The sequence below is a fragment of the Theropithecus gelada genome, chromosome 1 (genome assembly GCF_003255815.1).
Source record: "Theropithecus gelada isolate Dixy chromosome 1, Tgel_1.0, whole genome shotgun sequence".
NCBI lineage: Eukaryota > Metazoa > Chordata > Mammalia > Primates > Cercopithecidae > Theropithecus > Theropithecus gelada.
The window spans coordinates 159,086,789-159,107,989 of record NC_037668.1 but is presented as its reverse complement, the minus strand read 5'-3'; the positions used below and the strand labels follow the sequence as shown (position 1 = coordinate 159,107,989).

The window sequence follows — 21,201 nt, the reverse complement described above, 5'->3', positions numbered from 1 at the left end:
TGGGCTATGCAGCCACACGGCAGAGGGTGCATGTGTGTGCCTCTGTGTGTGTGTGCATTTGGCAACTGGGGTGGGGCAAAAACTAACATTGGCAGCCCTGGGGATTAAGGGGAGGTTTGCAGCTTCTGAATTTTGGAAAAAGTCTCCTAGCTGTGGAACTCCTATGTAGTTCCACCTGCTGGCTTTACCTCCTCAGGGCTAAAGGGAGAGAAGTAATGCCATCTCCAAGCACAGGCCACGATGGCCTGTGGGCCATGTTTGAGGTGACCTTGGCAGTAACCTTCAGGGACTGTGAAGCTCAGGGGCACACCTGGCGGAGGTAGGCAGGCCACCTTGGCCTCAGTTTACCACTCCCTAGCCTCCCTGTCCTGTCCTGCCAGCCCACTGTGATCTCTGGAGAAGGTTTCCAGTAGAAACCGCCATCTGTTTGGGCCTAAGGGCTCTGTGCTCCTAATATGGCCCAGGGAGGGTCCATGTTGTGGACTGAACTGGGCTTTCCCCAAAAATGATATACTTAAGTCCTAAAGCCCAGGCTGGGCATGGTGAATCATGCCTGTAATCCCAGCACTTTGGGAGGCTGAAGTGGGAGGATCACTTGAAGCCAGGAGTTTGATACCAGCCTGGGCAACATAGAGAGACTGTGTTTCAACAGCAACAAAAAAATCAGCTGGGCATGGTGGTGCGCACCTGTAGTCCTAGCTACTCAGGACACTGAGGTAGGAGGATGGCTTGAGCCTAGGAGTTTGAGGTTACAGTGAGCTATGGTCATGCCACTGTACTCCAACCTGGGTGAGAGAATGAGACCCTGTCTCCAAAAAAGAAAAAAAAAAGTTCTAACCCCCAGTAGCTCAGAATGCAACCTTATTTGGAAATATGGTAGTTGCAGATGTCATTAAGATGAGGTCACACGGGAGTAGGGTGGCCTCCTAATTCCATATGACTGGTATTCTTATAAGAAGACAGAAGCACAGGGAGAACGCCACGTGACGATGGACGCAGAGGCTGGAGTCATGCAACTGCACACCGAGGAATCCAGCAAATCATCAGAAGCCAGAAAGAGGCAACACCGGACTCTCCAGCATATTTCAGAGCAGGCCTGGTCCCGCCAACACTTGATTTTCATCTAGCCTCCAGAACTGCGAGACAGTAATTTTCTGTTTAAGTCACCTGGTTCATCATACTTGGTTCCAGTGGTCCTGGGTGCTGAGGTCCTGGGCCCTCCATCCCAGCTCCTGGTTGTGGCTCCCTCCTGGGGAGAGGGGCTCCTATTGTGATTTGTCTCCTTCGTTTCCCTTTACAGTTGTCCCCTTCTATATGTTTTCATAGGCCCCTCTTCCAAATCCTGGAAGCACATTTGCTTTCCTCAAAGCATCCCCTAGGAATAGGGATAGGGGCTCTCGTTGGAAGGAAAGGTTAGAAAGGGGAAAGGATCATTTGACTTTACAGATGGCAATGTCAATATCAAGAAATGCCTCTTCTCCCAGAGAAACTACAGCTAGAACCTACAAATGTTGCTCCCTAATCTGTTGCTGCGTCTTGTTGGCGAGATCCTTGTTCTCTTTAGTGATGACAGAATCCCACGCCTCCTCTTGGCCCCTGTGATTAGGTCATAGGGGTTACCTGGAGTCTGATCTCCTCTGGAAGCTCCCCAGAGCTGCCTGCATCCTGAAGCCCTCCCTACCTGCTCTGGCTGGCAACTGTCTCTGGTTGAGCAAGCTTCCTAAGTCTGTGCCATAGCCAGGCCCCTGCTTTGGGCTGTCTCTGTTGTTAGATATCTTTTCACATCTGCATCCCATCTGCCCAGCGAGCCTGGGTTTCCCAGGTTTCTTGTCTAATTCCTCCTCACCCTCTGGCTGGCACAGAGCATGAGGAAGTCCCCATGCTCCAGACGCTGATGCTGCTGCCACAGGAGATGGCACTAGCTGTCCAGGGAGGGCTGAACCCTTCCTTCCTGGAAGCTGTGCTCCACCCAGAGTTTCACTTTTCCCTCCCTCCTTCCTCATCCAAACTGAGCACCTACCCAGGTGCAGTGGCTCACACCTGTAATCCCAGCACTTTGGGAGGCAGAGGTAGGGAAATCACTTGAGCCCCGGAGCTCGAGACCAGCCTGGGCAAAATGGTGAAACCCTTTTTAATTAGCCAGGTGTGGTGGTGGGCGCCTGCAGTCCCAGCTACTCAGGAGACTGAGGTGGGAGGATTGCTTGAGCCCAGGAGGTGGAGGTTGCAGTGAGCCATGATAGCGCCACTGCACTTCAGCCTGGGTGGCAGAGTGAAACCCTGTCTCAAAAAGAAAAAACAAAAAAACAAAACATAAATTGAGCACCAGCTGAAGATTGTGGAGGACAGTGGAATACCAAGGATAGGGTTTGGTTTGGTTTGGTTTGGCAGCAGCCGGTGATGGGCTGCCTTAAGGGAACTGCAGTCTGTGGAGAATTAACCACCGGGCTCTAGTGGAAAGTGGCCCTGTCTTTGGAATCTCATGGGTCTCCCCAATCCCTGAACACGTCAGGCCTGCAGGCTGTTGCTTTTGGGTTTGGAGAAAGGCATGGGGGCTCTGACTTCATCTCTGCTGGCCTAAAAGCCCTGAGCTTGGCATTTCCAGGACCAGGAAATATGAAGATGTGCTTCAGGTTTTGCTGCAGCCTGTGATTACATGGTCCGATGGAACAAAGTCTTTGGTGCTCAAACAAGCTTCTTATAAAATCCCAGAACACTTCCCGGAGTCTTCTGCTCCTTAGCGTTGTCCAGCTCAGCATGGTGATGTTTTCAGGGTGTGTATGTGTGTATGTGTGTGTGTGTGTGTGAGAGAGAGAGAGAGAGAGAGATTCAGATGCACAGAGGGACACAGACTACCTGTGCCAATAGGATGAGAGCTAAAAGAGGAGGCGAGAGAAACTCCTTCTCTCCCAGGTGCCTTCCCATTTGTGCTTTATGGCAGCTCTCATCACCGTGGAGTTGGGTGAGCTTTCAATCCTTCCTCCTTTTCCTTGTTGCCACTTTTTGGCATCCCCAGAGCATTCTTCATCGCTCAGAGCTCTGCCCGAGCCGTATAGGTGTGTCCCAGGGCCAGCGCCGGGAACAATGCTGTCCATTGAGGGCTGTGGCCTCAGTGCTCCCTTATCAAAGCCCTGGTGTTTCTGGGCACTGCGGGCAGAAGTTTGGCCTGCACTTCCCTTTGTACCCTTCACATTACTAAAGGGGAGGCTGTTTTTGTGCTGAGCAAGAGGTCTCCCACGGAGGGCCCAGAAATGCATGTGGGTGCCTGCAGGTGGATGGGTGCATGCCCCAGGGAGCTGACTTCATTCATTTCTGTCTCCAAGTGAGAGGAGGAGGGAGGCCTAGCGAACCGTGGGATCTGAAGGAGAGGATATTGGTGGGCTTCACTTTCGAGCACAAGGGAGATGAGCAGTGGAGCTTCCAGACGCTGTTGCAGAAAGGTGGTCGGGCCATGGGTAGGAAGGTCGTGCAGTTCTTGGATCTCTGTGTGTCCCCACATTTGTCAGGGTGCTCCCCTGCAGACATTAGTGGTAAAACCCATGCAAGAAACATGGCCCAGGTGCTTATCTTTGGGTGAGTAAGGGAAGGGGCAGCTGGGGAGATGGAGGTGTCATTCCAAAGCTCCCCAAAAGAGGGGAGAAAAGGAGCCATCACTCCTCCCCAAGACAGTGTGTTCTGTGGTGGCTTTAAAAGTCAACACCAAATGTACTGAATTTTTGGAGCTTGTTAGAAGGAAGGAAAAGCGCTTCAAGGTACCTGAGCCTTTATCAACCAAAAGTGGTCCCCTAATCCCCAGGTATGCAACCAAGTCCAGGCTGTCACGACTCCTGCCACAAACCCCGACCACCAGTCTGGGAGGCAGAAGATCTGACCTTGAGAAAGTCACTCAGTCTCTAGGCCCCAATTTTCTATCTGTAAAATGGAAATAATAATGATTGCAGAGTCACACAAAGTAATGCAGGTGAAAGCAGTTTGCAAACATGTAAAGCACTTAACTTGCATCCTTCCTGGGGGCTCGGAGAGCAGGGTGGCATTGTCACGCTGTCTCCCGCCCCACCACTTCTCTCCTGCGCTGCTCTTCCCACTGGGAACTACTGCAATCTTCCAGGTTATTTCTCTGTGTGAAAGTGGGGAGGAATCCTGCCTGTCCCCTAATCTCCCTTTGGTTCTTTTCCTCCAGACTGTAAATTCACCTGTCACCCAGAATGCCGCAGCCTGATCCGGTTGGACTGCAGTCAGCAGGAGGGTTCATCCCGGGACAGACCCTCTCCAGAAAGCACCCTCACCCTGACCTTCAGCCAGGTAGGCGACAAAGCTCCCATGCCAGGGTGGGAACAGCCTCTGTCGGTGCCCCAGCTTCCACTTTTTCTCCCAGGAGCTCTGGTGAGCAGGAGGTGGCATGAGGCCTCAGATTCCACATGCACTGGATGGAGTTCACAGACACCCTGTTCCAAGGGGACTAGGGGCGGTGACACAGAGAACTCTGAAGATACTCAGAAGTCCCCTGTAGTTCTCCCCCAGTACAGAGCCTATTGTGGCTTAGGGCTCTGAGCCAGAGGTGTGGGTATGGATGAGCAGTGGGGTGGCTTCCAGAAAAGCCTTCTGACAGTCCCTAAAGGCCTCACAGCCCTGGGACAGTGGAGATGCTGGGGCTGAGGCATTTCAAGCACATTGTCCAGCCAAGTCAGCCCAACCTTCAGAGGGGCTGGGCAAATGTTCCCTCCCTGTGTTAAAGAACCAGAAAATGGATGTCCAAAGCAGTTTTTGGTTCTGGGTTTTGTAAAGACACTTGAACTGCAACGTATCTGAACTTTGATTTCTAGGATTTAGAATGGAGACAGAGGAGTGTGTTTGTTGCTTCTGGCATTGAACAAGCATTTATTGAGTAGCTACTGTGTACCAAGCATGAGTGAGAGTTGGGGTAATAAAAGATACATCACAGTTCTTGTCCTCAGATAGCTTACATTCTGGCAGGGGAGGCAGAATACCAACAAATAGCATATACTGTGATGCATGTTGCAATAAAAGTATGAACCAAGCATTTGGGTATATAATACAATTGTTTCTGCTGGGAGAAATCAGGGAAGGCTTTCCAGAGGAGGTGATGTTTGATTTAAGCCTTAATGTGTGGGATGAAGGTTGCAAGTCAGAAAAGTAAGAATATCATCCTTTAGTTCATTTAACAAATAAGTTTCAAATGTTTACCATGTGCCAGGCCCAGGAATGCTGAGGACTTAATGATGAAAATAACAGACATGGCTTCTACACATCCAGGGTTTACAGTAGGGTAGGGAAGCGAGACTTTAAACAAATACATATCCTGTGTCTCTGACGGAAAAATCTCAAGGTGCTCTGAGAAACTATACTGGGGAACCAGGTGCTGGATGGGGGACTCATGAGCAGCCCCAGGTCTCCAGAGTAGCCATCACATGCTTTTTCTGGAACACAATCAACAATGTTCAAATGCCTAATTCACCATGGGTGTTACCAGCCTCCCAGCTGTTCTCCCATGCCTTTCTCTCTCCCTGGACAAAGAATTATTAGAAAGCAAGAATGATATGTTTTTATAAGGGTGATGCTGCATTGGTTCTAAAATGTATATTTTAAAACTCTGAACATCTCTCCAAAGACGCTGCAATAGTAACTATTTCTGGTATAACCTGAATGTAACCAGGCCTCTTGGAAGGGCCTTGCCCTTAGCAGGAACCTGTCTATCCAGGGTGGGGCACAGGGAAAGGGGGGAGGCACATCTGGCCCCCAAAAGCGCTGATGGGCAGTGCAGATGTTTCCTAAAGGTTTTCCTCGGAAGATGGAGGGAGGAGGTTACATAGCACACCATAAAGCAACATTTCCTAAAAATCGTATTGAAGCAATCTTTTCTGGTTTCGATTTGCTTTTCTCTTTGGGAGCTTCAAGTGTCTCTCCTTTCTGGTCTCCTCAGCCCTGCCGTGCCCCGCCCTGGAGCTCGGCTGCCCCTATTACTTTCTGGGTCTCCTCTTTGGGTCTCTTTCTATTCCTTCCTCTAGAGCAGCAGGTCTCAAAAGGCGGCAGTTTTGCTCATCCCCTAGCACGTTTGTCTGGAGACATTTTTGGTTGTCACAACTTAGGGGATGCTACTGACTTCTAGAAGAGGCCAGGAATGCTGCTAGCCGGCCTGTATTGCATAGAACAGCCCCCCACAACAAAGAATTATCTGACCTCAAATGTCACTTGAGCCAAGACTGGGAAACCCCGCCCTAGAGTGGCCTAGCCAGCTCCCAAGTGTGGCAGGCAAAAGGCCCGGGGAAGGCCTGGAGTTGGCTGGATTCATTGTCTCATCCTCCAAATGTCAGCAGTGAAGAGGTGCTTTCAAGTCTGAGTTTTTGGAAACAGAGTGACTCCCTTTCATCTGTTGGAGAGAGGAGTCAACCTTGGAACCCTCTGGCAAGTGAAATCAGGGCTTGTCTAGAGCAGAAACACCACTGAAACATTGCAGAGGAAGGAGCCAAGAACCCCACGTGGGAGCTGAACGGCCCCCAGTGGGCAAACAGCCTGGCATGGGCTTTGCTTCTGGGCCGACCGGATCAGGCTGCTGCTGTATTTGCCTTGGACAGGCCTGACTGCATGCTTCAGCAGAACTGGGGCAGGACCCAACCTTCTATCAATAAAACCTGGGCCCTGCTCCAGGCCCACTCGCCTCTTCTGAAAAGCCTGTTTATGCTCATTTCCGCCTTGGCTTGCTTTTCTGTTAAATCTCAAGATGGAGCTTTCTTTCACCTTGACATCGTCACCTGGGCTGAGCTAACTTCATGTGCTAGTGCTGTTTTCTTGGGGGATTTAAGGGAGCAGGGGCTCAGGTCTGAACTCAGCTAGTTTTGGGTACATATGGCTTAGGGGGTCTCATCTCGGTGGTGTTTCTCCTCTCTGATCTTTTTTCTTTTTTCCTGAGACGGAGTCTCACTCTGTTGCCTAGGCTGGAATGCAGTGGCACAATCTCAGCTCACTGCAACCTCCACCTCCTGGGTTCAAGCAATTCTGTCTCACTCAGCCTTCTGAGTAGCTGAGATTACAAGTGTGCTCCACTGTGCCTGGCTAATTTTTGTATTTTCAGTAGAGATGGGGTTTCACCATGTTGGCCAGGCTGGTCTCGAACTCCTGACCTCAAATGATCCACCCGCCTTGGCCTCCCAAAGTGCTGGGATTACAGGTATGAGCCACCACACCTGGCCCTCTCTGCTGTTTAAGGAAAAGAAAATCATTTATTTTCCTCCATCCAGAGAGAACCATTCTTCATTAACATTTTTATGTGTTCTTCCTGAACATTCATATATTTTTCAAAACATGATTGAGATCACCCTGTAGATAAGTATTTGGCCTCAACATTTTAAAAGCAACAATCCCAAGGTTCTAACTGTCTTGTCTCTGCCATACCAGAGGGAGGCAGCTGGTGAGGAAGGAGGGACAGGTGTGGAAGCGGGCAGGCATGAGCTCAGAATCCCCAATGGCAAACTCAAAAGGTCACTGGAAACAGGCATCAGAAACCGAGGAAGGCCACTGGGAGTTGTTCTGTGGTCGTTTTGTCAACCACAGAAACGAGGGTTTTGGAGTCTCTCCTTAAAGATCTCTGAGGTCTCTGATGTCTGACTTTTCCTTGGGCACCCATGTGTGACCAAGCAAATCTCCTTCAAGTCTACCCTAGACCCCTTTTTCAGTTTAAGCCTCATTTGCTAAGGAACATCATCGCTATTGGCTAAAGACCACACTCAGTTACCCAAACAGCTGCAGTTCTTTTATTTAGGATTTTACACCCCAAAGAATTTATACTTCTGGTGGTCTTTAAGGGGCTCTTATCATGTCACCCCTGGGAGGAAAAAAGCCCTCAGTGGCTCACGATGAAGTGAGGCCTCTGATGGCTTGGTTCAGTCCTTTCGCTGCCTATGGAGAAGCTGGCCCCAAGAGAAGAAGTCTTTGTCCTTGCCCACCACTGTGGATTCTCATTATCACCCGCTGCAGCCCAGGGCAACCCCAGCAGCTCTGTCCCTTTGGCCTTGGGTGCCACTTTTCTTGGTACATGGAATGCACAGATTGCAAAAGAGAAACTACCCCTTCCACTGCAATCCCTTCCAGCCAGTGCTCAAGTGTTATGCCAGCAGGCCCAGAGCCCGACCCCTTCCTCCTGACCCTCCAGAGTCCCTGATATGGTTTGGATGTATGTCCCTCCAAATCTCATGTTGAAGTGTGGCGTCCAGTGTTGGAGGTGGGACTGGTGGAAGGCGTTTGGGTCATGGGGGTGGATCCCACATGAATGGCTTGGTGCTGACCTTGCGATAATGAATGAGCTCTCGCTCTATTAGTTCACACAAGAGCTGGTTGTTTAAGACAACTCTAGCATCTCTCTCTTGCTCTCTCTCTCGAATGTGACACGCCTACTCCCGCTTCCCCTTCTACCATGAGTAAAGGCTTCCTGAGGCCTCCCCAGAAGCCAAGCAGATGCTGGTGTAATGCTTGTACAGCCTGAAGAACCCCTAGCCAAATAAGCCTTTTTTCTTTATAAATTACCCAGCCTCGGGTATTCCTATATAGCAACACAAAATGGACAAAGACAGTCCCTGGTCAGCAACCTCGGCAACCAGGCTCCCAGGCCCTCAGCTGCAAAGACCAGCCCCTCCTATGGCCATTCCCAGACCACACTCAGGCACTTTCCCCACTCAGGACTCTGGCCCTGCTCATGTTCCACCTGTTGACTATTTACTTAACATTTCTCTTTAAATAGACTTATTTTATTAAATTTAAATAAACTTGTATTAAAGGAAATTTTAAAATACCCTTGAATCACTGGTTCGATGTACTTAGGAGTTTTTTCTCAGCACACATTAAATAGACACTTATAATTTCTTTTAATATGTGTCTAAGGACTGCCTCAAATTTGTTCCACAAATACTTATTAAGCCAGGCACTAGCCAGGCACAGTGGCTCACACCTTTAATGTCAGCACTTTGTGAGGCCAAGGCAGGAGGATTGCTTGAGCCCTGGAGTTTGAGACCAGCCTGGGCAACATAGAAAGGCCTTGTCTCCACTAAAAATTAAAAACATTGGCCAGGTGTGGTGGTGTGCACCTGTAGTGCCAGCTACTTGGGAGGCTGAGGCAGGAGGACAGCTTGAACCAAGGAGAAGGAGGCTGCAGTGAGCTATGATCATGCCACTGTACTCCAATCTGGGTGGCAGAGTGAGACCTTGTCTAAAAAAAAAATCCAGGCACTGTTCTAAAGTCCTTTCAGGTGTCATTTGTGGGAGATGCTGCCCTATAGAGGCCACTCTCTTTGCCCATCTGGTGCCTGGACTACCAGGGCACTGGGTCCAGGGAGTGCCTAAGGGGCAGCGTGAGCAGTGGAGAGAACTCCTGGGATGCTGAGAAGGAATTGCCAGCTGTTCTTACCAATACCAAGGTGCTCTTCCAAAGGAGACGTGGATCTGGATATACTGATACGGAATTGTGCGTGAACGCAGGTCCCTCCACAGTACATATAGCACCAGGCCATTTGTATTTTGCAGGTATACAAACACGTGTGTGTGTGTGTGTGTGTGTGTGTGTAAGTGCAGAACAAGGGCCTAGCAGTGCTCAGCTAACTACTGAAAGAGATTTCACCCTGGGAGGGGGTGGACATTGAAAGGGGTAGAGTGAGACTCTCACCTCTTGCCCTTTGTTTCTGTGTTATTTGAAGAGCCAAATGCTTTTCATATGTTCCTAATGTCTTTTTTTTTTTTTTTTTTTTGATATGGAGTCTTGCTCTGTTGCCCAAGCTGGAGTGCAGTGGGGCGATCTCTGCTCACTGCAACCTCCACCTCCTGGGTTCAAGCAATTCTCCTGCCTCAGCTTCCTGAGTAGCTGGGATTACCGGCGAGCACCACCGTGCCCAGCTAATTTTTGTATTTTAAGTAGAAACAGGGTTTCACCATGTTGGCCAGGCTGGTCGTGATCTCCTGACCTCATGATCTGCCCACCTCGGCCTCCCAAAGTGCTGGGATTACAGGTGTGAGCCACCGCGCCTGGCCCTGATGTCATATTTTTAAAGGCAGTAAAGGTTTTCTTAAAACACAGACTCTTAACCTGTATGCCTGAATAGCTAGGTTCTAATCCAGATTGTGTAGATGAAATACTTGACATATGAGCCAGGACAAGCCTCTTAGTTTCTTTGAGTCTCAGGTTTCTCCTCTGAGAAATGGGACCCTGTGAGGTTCCATCAAGAAGAGGCATGTGAAAGCGTGAGTGGACAAAAGCATGAGTATTCTAGGTGACAGTCCGGTGCCATCTCTGGTACCTCTAAGAGTCTTACTAGATTTTTTAACTTTGTTACTCCTGTGATGAAAACCCTCAGTGGCTTCCCATTGCCTTCAAAATGATTCTAAATCTGGATTAGCACACACAACCCTTATGGTCTGGCTCTGCCAACTCTCCAAAACACCAGAAAGTAGGGCTATCGTCCTGGATATAAAACCAGGACTCTCTGGCTTTGTGATCTGAGTGAACATTTTTTGCTATAAGGCTTATAACTATCATTGAGGCCCCAAGTCACTGTTCCACCCTGTGGATGAGTCCCTGTCCCCACTCACCAAAGGGACAGATGGCTTCCAGGGTTCCAGGATAGATCAGCCTGGTCAGCCAGCATTTCAGCCCTGCAGGTCCCTGCTGCCTTTCTGCCTACACCCGCAACCCCAAACGCTGTCAAGCCTTAGCAGGGCCCCTGCTGTAATCACCCCTCAGCCCCTGTCAGTCTTCAGCCCCTGCCAATCACCCCTCAACCCAGTGGTGACTCCGCTGGCTTGGAGTTCTGTGTCTCCCGGCTCCCAGCCCTTTGCTCCCTCCTGCAGACATGCCACTGTCTGCGTTAACTCGGTCTCTACCTTTCCAGACCCTTGAGAAAAAGAAGCTCCTGTGGTCAGTCCTGCCTTGTCCCTCGGCCCAATAGCCACGTGTTGAACCCAGGATGACCACACGGGGGAGCCAGAGAGCAAGAAGAAATGCGCTTAAAGAGGCAGGTGCTGGGGGTGGGGGTGGGGAGATGTGTCCTTGCCTGAGGCCTGGGGCTCCCTAACACGCTTGATAGACCTACCTGCACACCTCTCAGGAGGTGCAGAGTCTTGGGTCTCTTCTGAAAGCTTCAATACATGTTAATTGAAATGTGACTGATAACAATAGTAGCTGACATTTGTTGAGGCATACCTGTGTTCTGTCTACTCATTTCATTTATTGTTGAGAGAAGTGTTGAAATCTCCAACCATAATTGTGGATTTGTCTATTTCTCTTTACAGTTAATATGCCTGTATTTTGAAGCTCCATTATTGGGTGCATAAACTTTTAGGAATTTCTTGGTGTTTTTCTTTTTTTAACAGACAGGGTCTCACTCTTTTACCCAGGCTGGAGTGTAGTGGTGCTCATTGTAACCTTGAACTCCTGGGCTCAAGTGATCCTCCAGCTTCAGCCTCCCAAGTCACTGGTACTACAGGTGTTTGCCACCATGCCTGGATATTTTTTGAATTTTTTGTGGAGATGAGGTCTTGCTCTGTTGCCCAGGCTGGTCTTGAACCCCTGACCTCAAGCGATCCTCCCACCTTGGCCTCCTAAAGTGCTAGGATTACAGGCACAAGCCACCACCTGGGCTACTTTTAGGGTTATTATGTCTTCTTAGTTAATTGACCTGCGTATCATTATGAAATGACCTTCTTTATCCCTGTTAACATTCTCTACTATGAAACCTACTTTGTCAGATATTACCATAGTTACTGTAGCTTTCTTTTAATTACCATTAGCATGGCATTCCCTAATCCACCCTTTCGTTTTTAGGCTATGTGTCTCTTTATATTTAAAGATCATTTCTTACAGGCAGCAAATAGTTGGATCTTGTTTTTCTTTAAACCAATCTGCTCATCTCTACCCTTTGAGTATTTAGATCATTTGCATTTAATGTGATTATTGCAGTGGCACAATCCCAGCTCACAATATAGCTAGATTTTAATTCTATCTTCTTACTACATTTTTTCTTTTCTTTCTTTTCTCTTTTTTTTTTTTTTTTTTTTTTTTGAGACAGGATCTCATTCGGTCGCCCAGGATGGAGTGCAGTGACACAATCATGGCTCACTGCAGCCTCAACCTCCCCAGGCTCAGGTGATTCCCCACCTCAACCTCCTAAGGAACTGGGACTACACATGTGCCACCATGCCTGGCTGACTTTTTTGTATTTTTTTGTAGAGACGGGGTTTCGCCATGTTGCCCAGCCTGGTCTCAAGTAATCAGGGGCTCAAGTGATCCTCCCACCTCAGCCTCTCAAAGTGCTGGGATTATGGACATGAGCTATGGAACCCAGCCAGCTATTGGTTTTCTATGAGTATTCTATCTGTTCTTCGTTTGCTTTTTCTTTTTTTTTTTCCTTGCCTTCTTTTGGATTAATTGAATATACTTTATGATTGCATTTTATCCCATTTGTTGCCTACAAGCTTTAATCCTTTGTTTTGTTATTTTAGTGGTTGTCTTAGCGTTTACAGTATATAAATGGTCCTTAATTTATGGGATTACATCCCAATAAACCCACTGAAAGTTGAAAATATCTTTTTTTTTTTTTTCTTTTTGAGACGGAGTCTCACTCTGTTGCCCAGGCTGGAGTGCAGTGGTCGGATCTCAGCTCACTGCAAGCACCGCCTCCCGGGTTTACGCCATTCTCCTGCCTCAGCCTCCCGAGTAGCTGGGACTACAGACGCCCGCCACCTCGCCCGGCTAGTTTTTTGTACTTTTTAATAGAGACGGGGTTTCACCGTGTTAGCCAGGATGGTCTCGATCTCCTGACCTCGTGATCCGCCCGTCTCGGCCTCCCAAAGTGCTGGGATTACAGGCTTGAGCCACTGCGCCCGGCCTAAAGTTGAAAATATCTTAAGCCAAAAATGCATTTAATACCCCTAACCTACCAAACTTGATGGCTTACCCTAGCCTATCTTAAATGTGCTCAGAACACTTACATTAGCCTACAATTGGGCAAAATCATCTGACGCCAAACGTATTTTCTTATAAAGTGTTGAATATCTCATGTAATTTATTGGATGCTGAACTAAATTATGGTTTCTATCAAATGTGCATCTCTTTAGCACCATCTTAAAGTTGAAAAATGATAAGTAGGACCATTCTAAGGAGGGAACCATCTGTACATCTTTAGCTTATCACAGTCTACCTGTCAAATGATACTATGCCACTTCATGTATAGTATAAAACCCTGGCCAGGCACAGTGGCTCACACCTGTAATCCTAGCACTTTGGGAGGCCAAGGTAGGAGGATCACTTGAGCCCAGGAGTTCAAGACCAGCCTGGGCAACATAGTGAGACCTGGTCTCTATTTTATATGAAAAAATAATTTTAAAAAAAGAAAAGAAAAAACCAAAAATAATAGTATCCTTCCATTTCTCATCTACAGACCTTTGTACCATTCTTGTCCTGTATTTTATTTTTACGTATACTACAAGCCAGGGGTCCCAGCCCCCAGGGTCACACACATGGCCTTTTAGAAACCAGGTCGCACAGCAGGAGGTGAGCAGTTGGAGAGCAAGCCAAGCTTCATCTGTATTTACAGCCACTCCCCATGGCTCGCATTGCAGCCTGAGCTCTGCCTCCTATCATATCAGTAGCAGCATTAGATTCTCAGAGGAGCACAAAGCCTGTTGTTAACTGCGTATGTGAAGGATCTGGGTTGCGCGCTCCTTATGAGAATCTAATGCCTGATGATCTGTCACTGTCTCCCATCACCCCCAGATGGGACCATCTAGTTGCAGGAAACAAGCTCAGGGCTCCCACTGATTCTACATGATGGTGAGTTGTATAATTATTTCATTATATATGACAAAGTAATAATAATAGAAATAAAGTGCACCATAAATGTAATGTGCTTGAATCATCCGAAAACCATTCCCCACACCCCGGTCCATAGAAAAACTGTCTTCCACAAAACCAGTCCCTGGTGCCAAAAAGTTTGGGGGCTGCTGCTGTAAGCCCTTACAATATTTTATTTAAATGGCCAATTATATTTTAAGGAGATTTAAATGATAAGAAATTGTTTATTCATTTGGTTACCATTTCTGGTAGTTTTTTTTTATTTTGGTAGATCCAGGTTTCCATCTGATATCATTTTCTTTCTGCCTGAAGGACTTTCTTTAACATTTCTTGTATTTGTGGGTGTACTGATGATGAGTGTTTTCAACTTTCTGTGTCTGAAAAAGTTCTAATTTCACCTTCCTTTTTGAGAGATTTTTACGGGGTAGAAATTTCTAGATTGGCACCTTTTTTTCTTTCGTTGTTTTAAAGATGTCGCTTCACTACTTCCTCACTTGCATTATTTCTGACAATAAATTTACTGGTATCTTTATCTCTGCTCCTCTGTATATAACATATTCTTTTTTTTCTTTTTATCGCTATGTATTAGTCTGTTTTGTGTTACTATAAAGGTATACCTGAGACTGGGCAATAAAGAAGAGAGGTTTATTTGACTCATGATTCTGCAGACTGTACAAGCATGGCACCAACATCTGTTTGGCTTCTGATCAGGACCTCAGGAAGCCTTTGCTCATGGCGGAAGGTGAAAGGAGAGCAGGCATGTCACATGATGAGAGAGGGAGCCAGAGAGAGAGGAGGAGGTGCCAAGCTCCTTTGAACAACCAGCTCTCACATGAAGGAACAATGCGAGATGCTTATTACCATGGGGAGAGCACCAAGACATTCATTAGGGACCTGCCCCCCTCAACCTAGACACCTCCCACCAGGCTTCCTTTAACATGAGGGGTCAGATTTCAACATGCCATTTGGAGGGGACAGATAGCCAAACTGTATCACACTGGTTTTGAGCAATTGATTATAGTATGCCTTTTGTAGTTTTCTTTATGTTTCTTGTTCTGGGTGTTCATTGAGTTTGTTGGATCTGTGGATTTATAGTTTTCATCAAAATTGGAAAAATTGGGGGCATTATTTCTTCAAATATTTTTATACCCCCCCCCCACTCTGAGGGATACCACTTACATGTATATTAGATTGCTTGAATTTGTTCCACAGCTTACTGCTCTGTTCATTCAAAAAATTATCTTTTCTTTCTGAGGTTCATTTTGTTTTGTTTTGTTTTTTGTTTTGTTTTGAGACAGAGTCTCACTCCGTGGCCCAAGCTGGAGTGCAATGGCGCATTCTCGGCTCACTGCAACCTCTATCTCCTGGGTCCGAGCAATTCTCCTGCCTCAGCCTCCCAAGTAGCTGGGATTACAGGTGCCCACCACCACACCCAGCTAATTTTTGTATTTTTAGTAGAGATAGGGTTTCACCATGTTGGCCAGGCTGGTCACAAACTCCTGACCTCAGGTGATCCACCCACCTTAGCCTCTCAAAGTGCTGGGATTACAGACATGAGGCACTGTGCCCGGCCTGTGCTTCATTTTGGATCATTGCTATTGCTGTGTCTTCAAGTTTGCTAATCTTTTCTTCTGCAAAGTCTAATCTGCCATTAATCCCCATCTAGTATATTTCTCATCAAAGGCATTGTAAATTTCATCTCTAGTAGTTTGATGTGGATTTTTAAAATATATTTTCCATTTCTCTACTTAACTTTTTGAATAAATAGCATATACTTATTCAGACATTTCTCTGGGCTCCTCACAGCCTATCCCCTTCTACCCTAGAAGCAGTGGGCTGCCTGAGACACCAGAATTAGTGTCTTTGAACAATGCTAATATCTGTGTCAGTTGTTGTCAGTAGTCGAGACAGAGTCTCACTAAGTTGCCCAGGCTGATCTCGAACTCCTGGCCTCAAATGATCCTCCCACCTTACACTCCCAAAGTCCTGGGATTACAAACATTAGCCACTGCGCCCAGCCCTGTGGAAATATTCCTGAGTTTTGTTCTAGGACCCAGTTAAATTATTTAGAAGCGGTTCGATCCTTTTTAAGATTTTAAGATCCTCTTTAAGATTTGTCAGGATTGGAACAGTGCTCAGTCTAGGGCTAATTACTTCCCACCGCTAAGGTAAGACTCTCTGCGTACTCTGCCCAGTGCCTAATAAATGATGAGGTTTTCAGGTATGGCTCGTAGGAACAGGCACAATTCCTGACCTCTACGAGGGCAGACACTGTTACCTGTAATCCTTTTGGGTGGTTCTTTCTCTAGCCTTGGGTCATTTCTTCCCATGCACACACTGATCAGTGGGCACCCAGGTGAATACTTTAGGGGCTTTTCTGCAGTTCTCTCTCTCTGCAGCTGTCTCCATTCAGTTACTCTGTCCTGTGAACTCGGGCTGCCTTTGTCTCCCTAGACTCTGAGCAACATCTCCTCAGCTTCAGGGGGTTTTCCAGGCTTCACCTTAGTACCCTCTCTGCACCACGCCTGGGAGTAAACTGGGAGCAAATGTAGGGATCAACTCATTTGTTTCCTGTCTCTCAGGGATTGCTATTCCTCGTTACCTGATAGCCAGTATTTTAAAAACCACTGTTTCGTAAGTTGTATCTTTTTTTTTTTTTTTTTTGGTTGTTTTGATCAGGAGGATATATCTGAATCCTATTCCCTCATCTTTGCCAGGAGCAGAACTCCCCCAGGGGCTATTCTAATACTAATTCATACTAGTTCATTTAATACCCAGCCTTACACATTGGGTAAATGTCTTGAGGGAAGGGATCCTATCTTTTGCCATTTAGTCTTCCTCATAATGCACTGGGCCTTGCACATAGTCGGTGCTCAAGAAGTCCTTCATTTTATTCGATTTTGAAATTGGATTTGTAGAGGTTTTTGGCATTCAGAATGCTGGTTCTCCCACTCACTATGACACTAGGAAAGTACATAACCTCTCTTAGCTATTACATGGGGACACCAGTGTGGTCGCTGTGGCAACTGTATAAAAGCACTTGTAAACTCCATGGAGCATGAATCTTGTTTGTTTACCAGTGTGTTCCCAGCACCTATCACAAGGAATATATATAATAGGACTGGCACAGAGCATAGTTTCCCTTGCCCCCATGGTGTCTGAGAGCCTTCAGCCTAGCAGGCTGCCTGCCCTCTGTAGACACATTATCCTTAAGATAGCTATGGGTGTGAACCATGCCTGCTCTCATCATCTTAAAATATGGTAACTCTCCAAAATGGGAATTTTGTGTTGTGCCCTGAGCACACGGTCACAAATCCATGTGCCCGCCCTGGTACCCAGTCCTAAGGCTGCTGACAGCCCCTTTCTGCCATCTTGGAGCAATTTTAGTGCTCCCAGCTCTAAAATCTGGCTTTCAATAGCTTAATAACTTTATGATCTAGCAATCAATTGATATTGACAGCATCTTTTGTTATTCTCTGGCCAGCAGAAATAAGAGGAGACTCATCACCTTTAGTTGACATGGCAGGAATGTCAGAAAAGTCAGAAACCAGGGTCCCACATCTAATCTTTCCTGGTAGATGGGAGGGTGGGGAGCGGAATACATTAGACCCCACCTCATCCCTCAGTCAGTATTTCCTTAGATTCCAAACCCAAAATTTGGCACTGATTTCTATTCTGACTCCTTCCCTTGATAAGAAACAAATGGCTGCTCCCAGGGGATTCTAGAGGTGCCAGATGCACACCAGCTCACCTACATCTGCCAAGAGAAGGAGCCAGTCCCCTGCTCCCTCCACCTTACCCTGAGCAGAACATCCTTCATCCTTACCCTGACTAGGCTATCCCATCTGGGACAGCCATCTCCATGGCTCCTTCGCAGATTCCTGCCACACTTTAGAAGCCAGAAGTGCTGGCCAAAGCTGTCAGTGATTCATCTGCACTGGACAGCTGCCCTCACAGGAGCCTCTCCAAGGCCTGTCTGACCAGCCCCAGATGGGCTGGCCCACGCCAATGTATTTCTGATTAGGCAGAATGGAAATGCTTCCCAAAAACGAGGCACCTGAAGTCCTGGCCACATGGAGAGGCAGAGCTCTGGTGCATATTTCTCTAGAGATCCTTAAACCCTGGAGACATTTCTCTGGGCTCCTCACAGTCTATCCCCTTTTACCCTAGAATCAGTGGGCTTCCTGAGATGACCCCCAGCTGGGCTAGGCTAGCCCTGAGGCTCTCAGGTGAGAGGCAGCAAGACCTTCCTTGCTAGATATAGCAGTGCAATAGTTGTTCACGTCTCACCCTGGTGACCATGCTGCCCGGGATGTTGGAGGATTGGCCCTGCCCAGAGAAGGGCACATCAGGAAGATGGCTGTTGATCAGAAACGTCTTTTGTCACTCTCTATTCTCACTAGGGAGGAAAAATAGAAGACAGAGCCCCTGGGCCTGACTCAGACCCTGACATGAATTCCTGAGGGTGTGGACAACTGGGGTAACTCAGCTATCTTCAGTAGTTTCAGTGTCAAGGCCTATTGAAGCTGTTAGCCTGGCAGCCAATCAGAAGTGTGGTGTGGGTTAGCACCACTGAGAAAGTGACTGTAGGGCGAGTCTAACCTAAATGGTGTGCCACCACTCACCTCTTACAACAGGAAGTCATCTGGGGAGACACCGAGCTCTCTGCTGTACACAGCCATTGAATGCTGAAAAATGCTACCCTAGGGATGACTGGCAGCATGTTAAGATTCAACCCAGATAGCACATCTGGTTAAGGATGCTTCTCAGAGTCAGATGGAAGGTGTGGGAGGTATGGATGATATTGGAGAATATGTGTCAGGAAGTGGGGAAGACATAGGAGGAGGATTTTGACATCAGAGGAGAGAATAGCAAGAGCTAAGCCACAACAGGGAAAGGTGGCTTCTGGGAATGTGAATCGAATTTTGTGCAGCTGTAATGAGACTTGCTTGACTGCACCTGGAGATGGGTGTGAACTGTTGGCTGGGTGCGCACTGTGAAGGGTCTTGAAGGACCTGCTCAAGAGTTTGGAATAGGCACTGGGAGTTGATGGAGAAAGGACAACTGTAATGGAAAGTTATAGGGGCTCTGGGTTTGAATCTGATTCTACCATTTACTTGCTTGGGCAAGTTTACTCTGAACCTCAGTTCATTTATCTGCAAAATGCCTTCTTGCAGGGTTCTGAGGATTAAGTGAGATAATGAAATGTGTAAGTTTCATTCAGTAACTTTAGTAGACCATCTTATTCAATGTTATTCTCACTAGACTGTATATTATTAGAAGGTAGGGACTGTGTCTTATTCATGCCCAAACTCAAACATCCAGTCTAGTGCTTGCCTGAAGGAAGTGCTCAGTAAATATTTGTTAAATGAAAGAAAGAATAAGCAAGTAGAACTTGATACGTAGTAATTATTCAATAATTTTTCATTGAAATCTGAATAGAAGTTGTTATGGTACCATGATCAGATCTTCATCTCAGAAGGATAACTGTGGCAACAAAAAGGTAGGGGGTTTGGAAGAGGCAGAGATAGGAACAAGGGGAACTCTTGGAAGGCTTTGCACTAATCTTGGTTAATGGCACTGATCAAGATAGGAAATACTAAGGGAGGAAAAGAAGGAGCAGGTAGTTGACAAGGCAAGGAATAAGAAACTCAATCTTGACCCTGTTGAGAGTGAAACTCCAATAGGAAGGGCTGGGTACTCAGTGAGCTGTTACAGATACCCACCTGGAGATACCTGGGAGAGAAAGAATTATGAGCCCTGAGTCTGTCAGGTGTGGTTGATACCATTGGCATAGGTGAGACTTACCCCCCAGGGAGAGCAAGGGTACACGGGGGAGAAGAGAAGACCCCAGGAAGCTGAAAGGAAGATGGGGGCATAGGCAGATGGAGAAAGTGGTTCCTAACTTGTTTGTAATGAACTGTAATTTCAGGCATATTGTTATTATGAGAGTAATCACAGAGGTAAACCATGAGGCTGCAGAGTTTAGAGTTCAAGGACTTGGGTTCTGGAGTCAGACCCAGCGGGATTGATATTTGGCTCACCATCAACTAGCAGTGTGGATATGTGCAAGTTACTTAACTTGCCTTAATCTCCTTTTGCTTTCTGTAAAATATAGATAATAACTGGAGCTTCCTCATAGGATTGTTGTAGGGCTTAAATGAAATTATGAACAAATTATTAGTACAGTGCCTGCACATACTAGCTAACAGTGATTTCAAAATATGTCTCAGGGGTGGAGCGGCACCTCGCCCTGGTTTTCAGCCTCTTTATATGCCACTACATCTGATCATAAGATCATAAGGTTCTATATCTGATCTCTACCCCGGCTACCCTTCAATTGGACAGTTGAGGAAACCTGATGTCCATGGTTGCTCAAGATACCGTATCAAGCTGGAGTTGGAGCTGGGACTAGAATACAAGCTCCTGACTTCCAGACCTGTATCACAGCTTTTCTGGTACATGCAGAACTACAGGGTGGATCTTACAAGAGGATCTGGCCACATGATCTTGTCCTAAGTCCAGGGACAAGAACAGCCAGTTCCCATCCTTTGTGCGATTGCGTCTCAGGGCCTTAAACGCTCTTGCTCAGACTCTTCCATGCCCCCTCCCTCTTACCCTGGCCAAGCTATCACTATTATTGATTATTCATAGGGAAGAGGTTCAGAGGTTCAGACAGGGCCATTAGATGCTGCAGGGAGTCCTGTCTTTCTTCCTTTGAGACTCTGGGGCTTCATTCTGGATTTTTTCTCCTGGAGGATGGCCAACTTTGGTATATCATATATGGTCTTTGTATATTTCTTCTAGTCCTAAAGTCCCTGCCAGCACAGTCTCTGTTTTGCTGACTTCTTATACATGGCTTTCTTCCAAACCTAGATTCACTGACAGCTGGGATAGGGTAGGGAAAGAGACATTAACTAGAAGTCAAGAGGCTTTGAAAGTAATGAGCTGTGATGGAACAAGTTACTTCCCTCAGTTTCCTTATCTATAAAATGGGCATAGTACCTGCTCTTAAGATAAAAGAGTAGCCTGGGTGAAATAATGGATGTTAAAAGGGTTTGAAAGGCTCTATTCAGATATCAGATTTTCATAATGTTTGGAATGGCAGGGAGCAGCATCCTAAAAGAACACAGTGTCCCTGAGAACTTTCCTAACCAGGTCTGGCATCTGGTGTGTTGCTTCTAAGGAGAGATTCATGCTGACTCCTGGGGTACCTTGGCTTGGTGTTTGAATAGGTTGTCACTAACTGTATTTGAAGATTGCACATTTTGGACATGCAGCATTGCCGTTGCATTGCAGTTTCCCCGCATGAATCCAAGGACACGGTGTGGCCACAGATAATCTGGGGCCGGTTT

The 21,201-nt window shown here is 47.0% G+C and overlaps 1 protein-coding gene across 2 annotated transcripts in view; it reads left to right on the top strand.

The window, feature by feature from the left end:
* RASSF5 (Ras association domain family member 5) overlaps positions 1-21,201 on the top strand; it is a 78,849-nt gene that overhangs the window by 23,810 nt on the left and 33,838 nt on the right. For both annotated transcript variants that reach the window (XM_025359088.1, XM_025359098.1), the window contains exon 2: positions 4,178-4,299. In XM_025359088.1, coding sequence (XP_025214873.1) covers positions 4,178-4,299 — 122 coding nt within the window. The remainder of the gene's footprint in view (positions 1-4,177; positions 4,300-21,201) is intronic.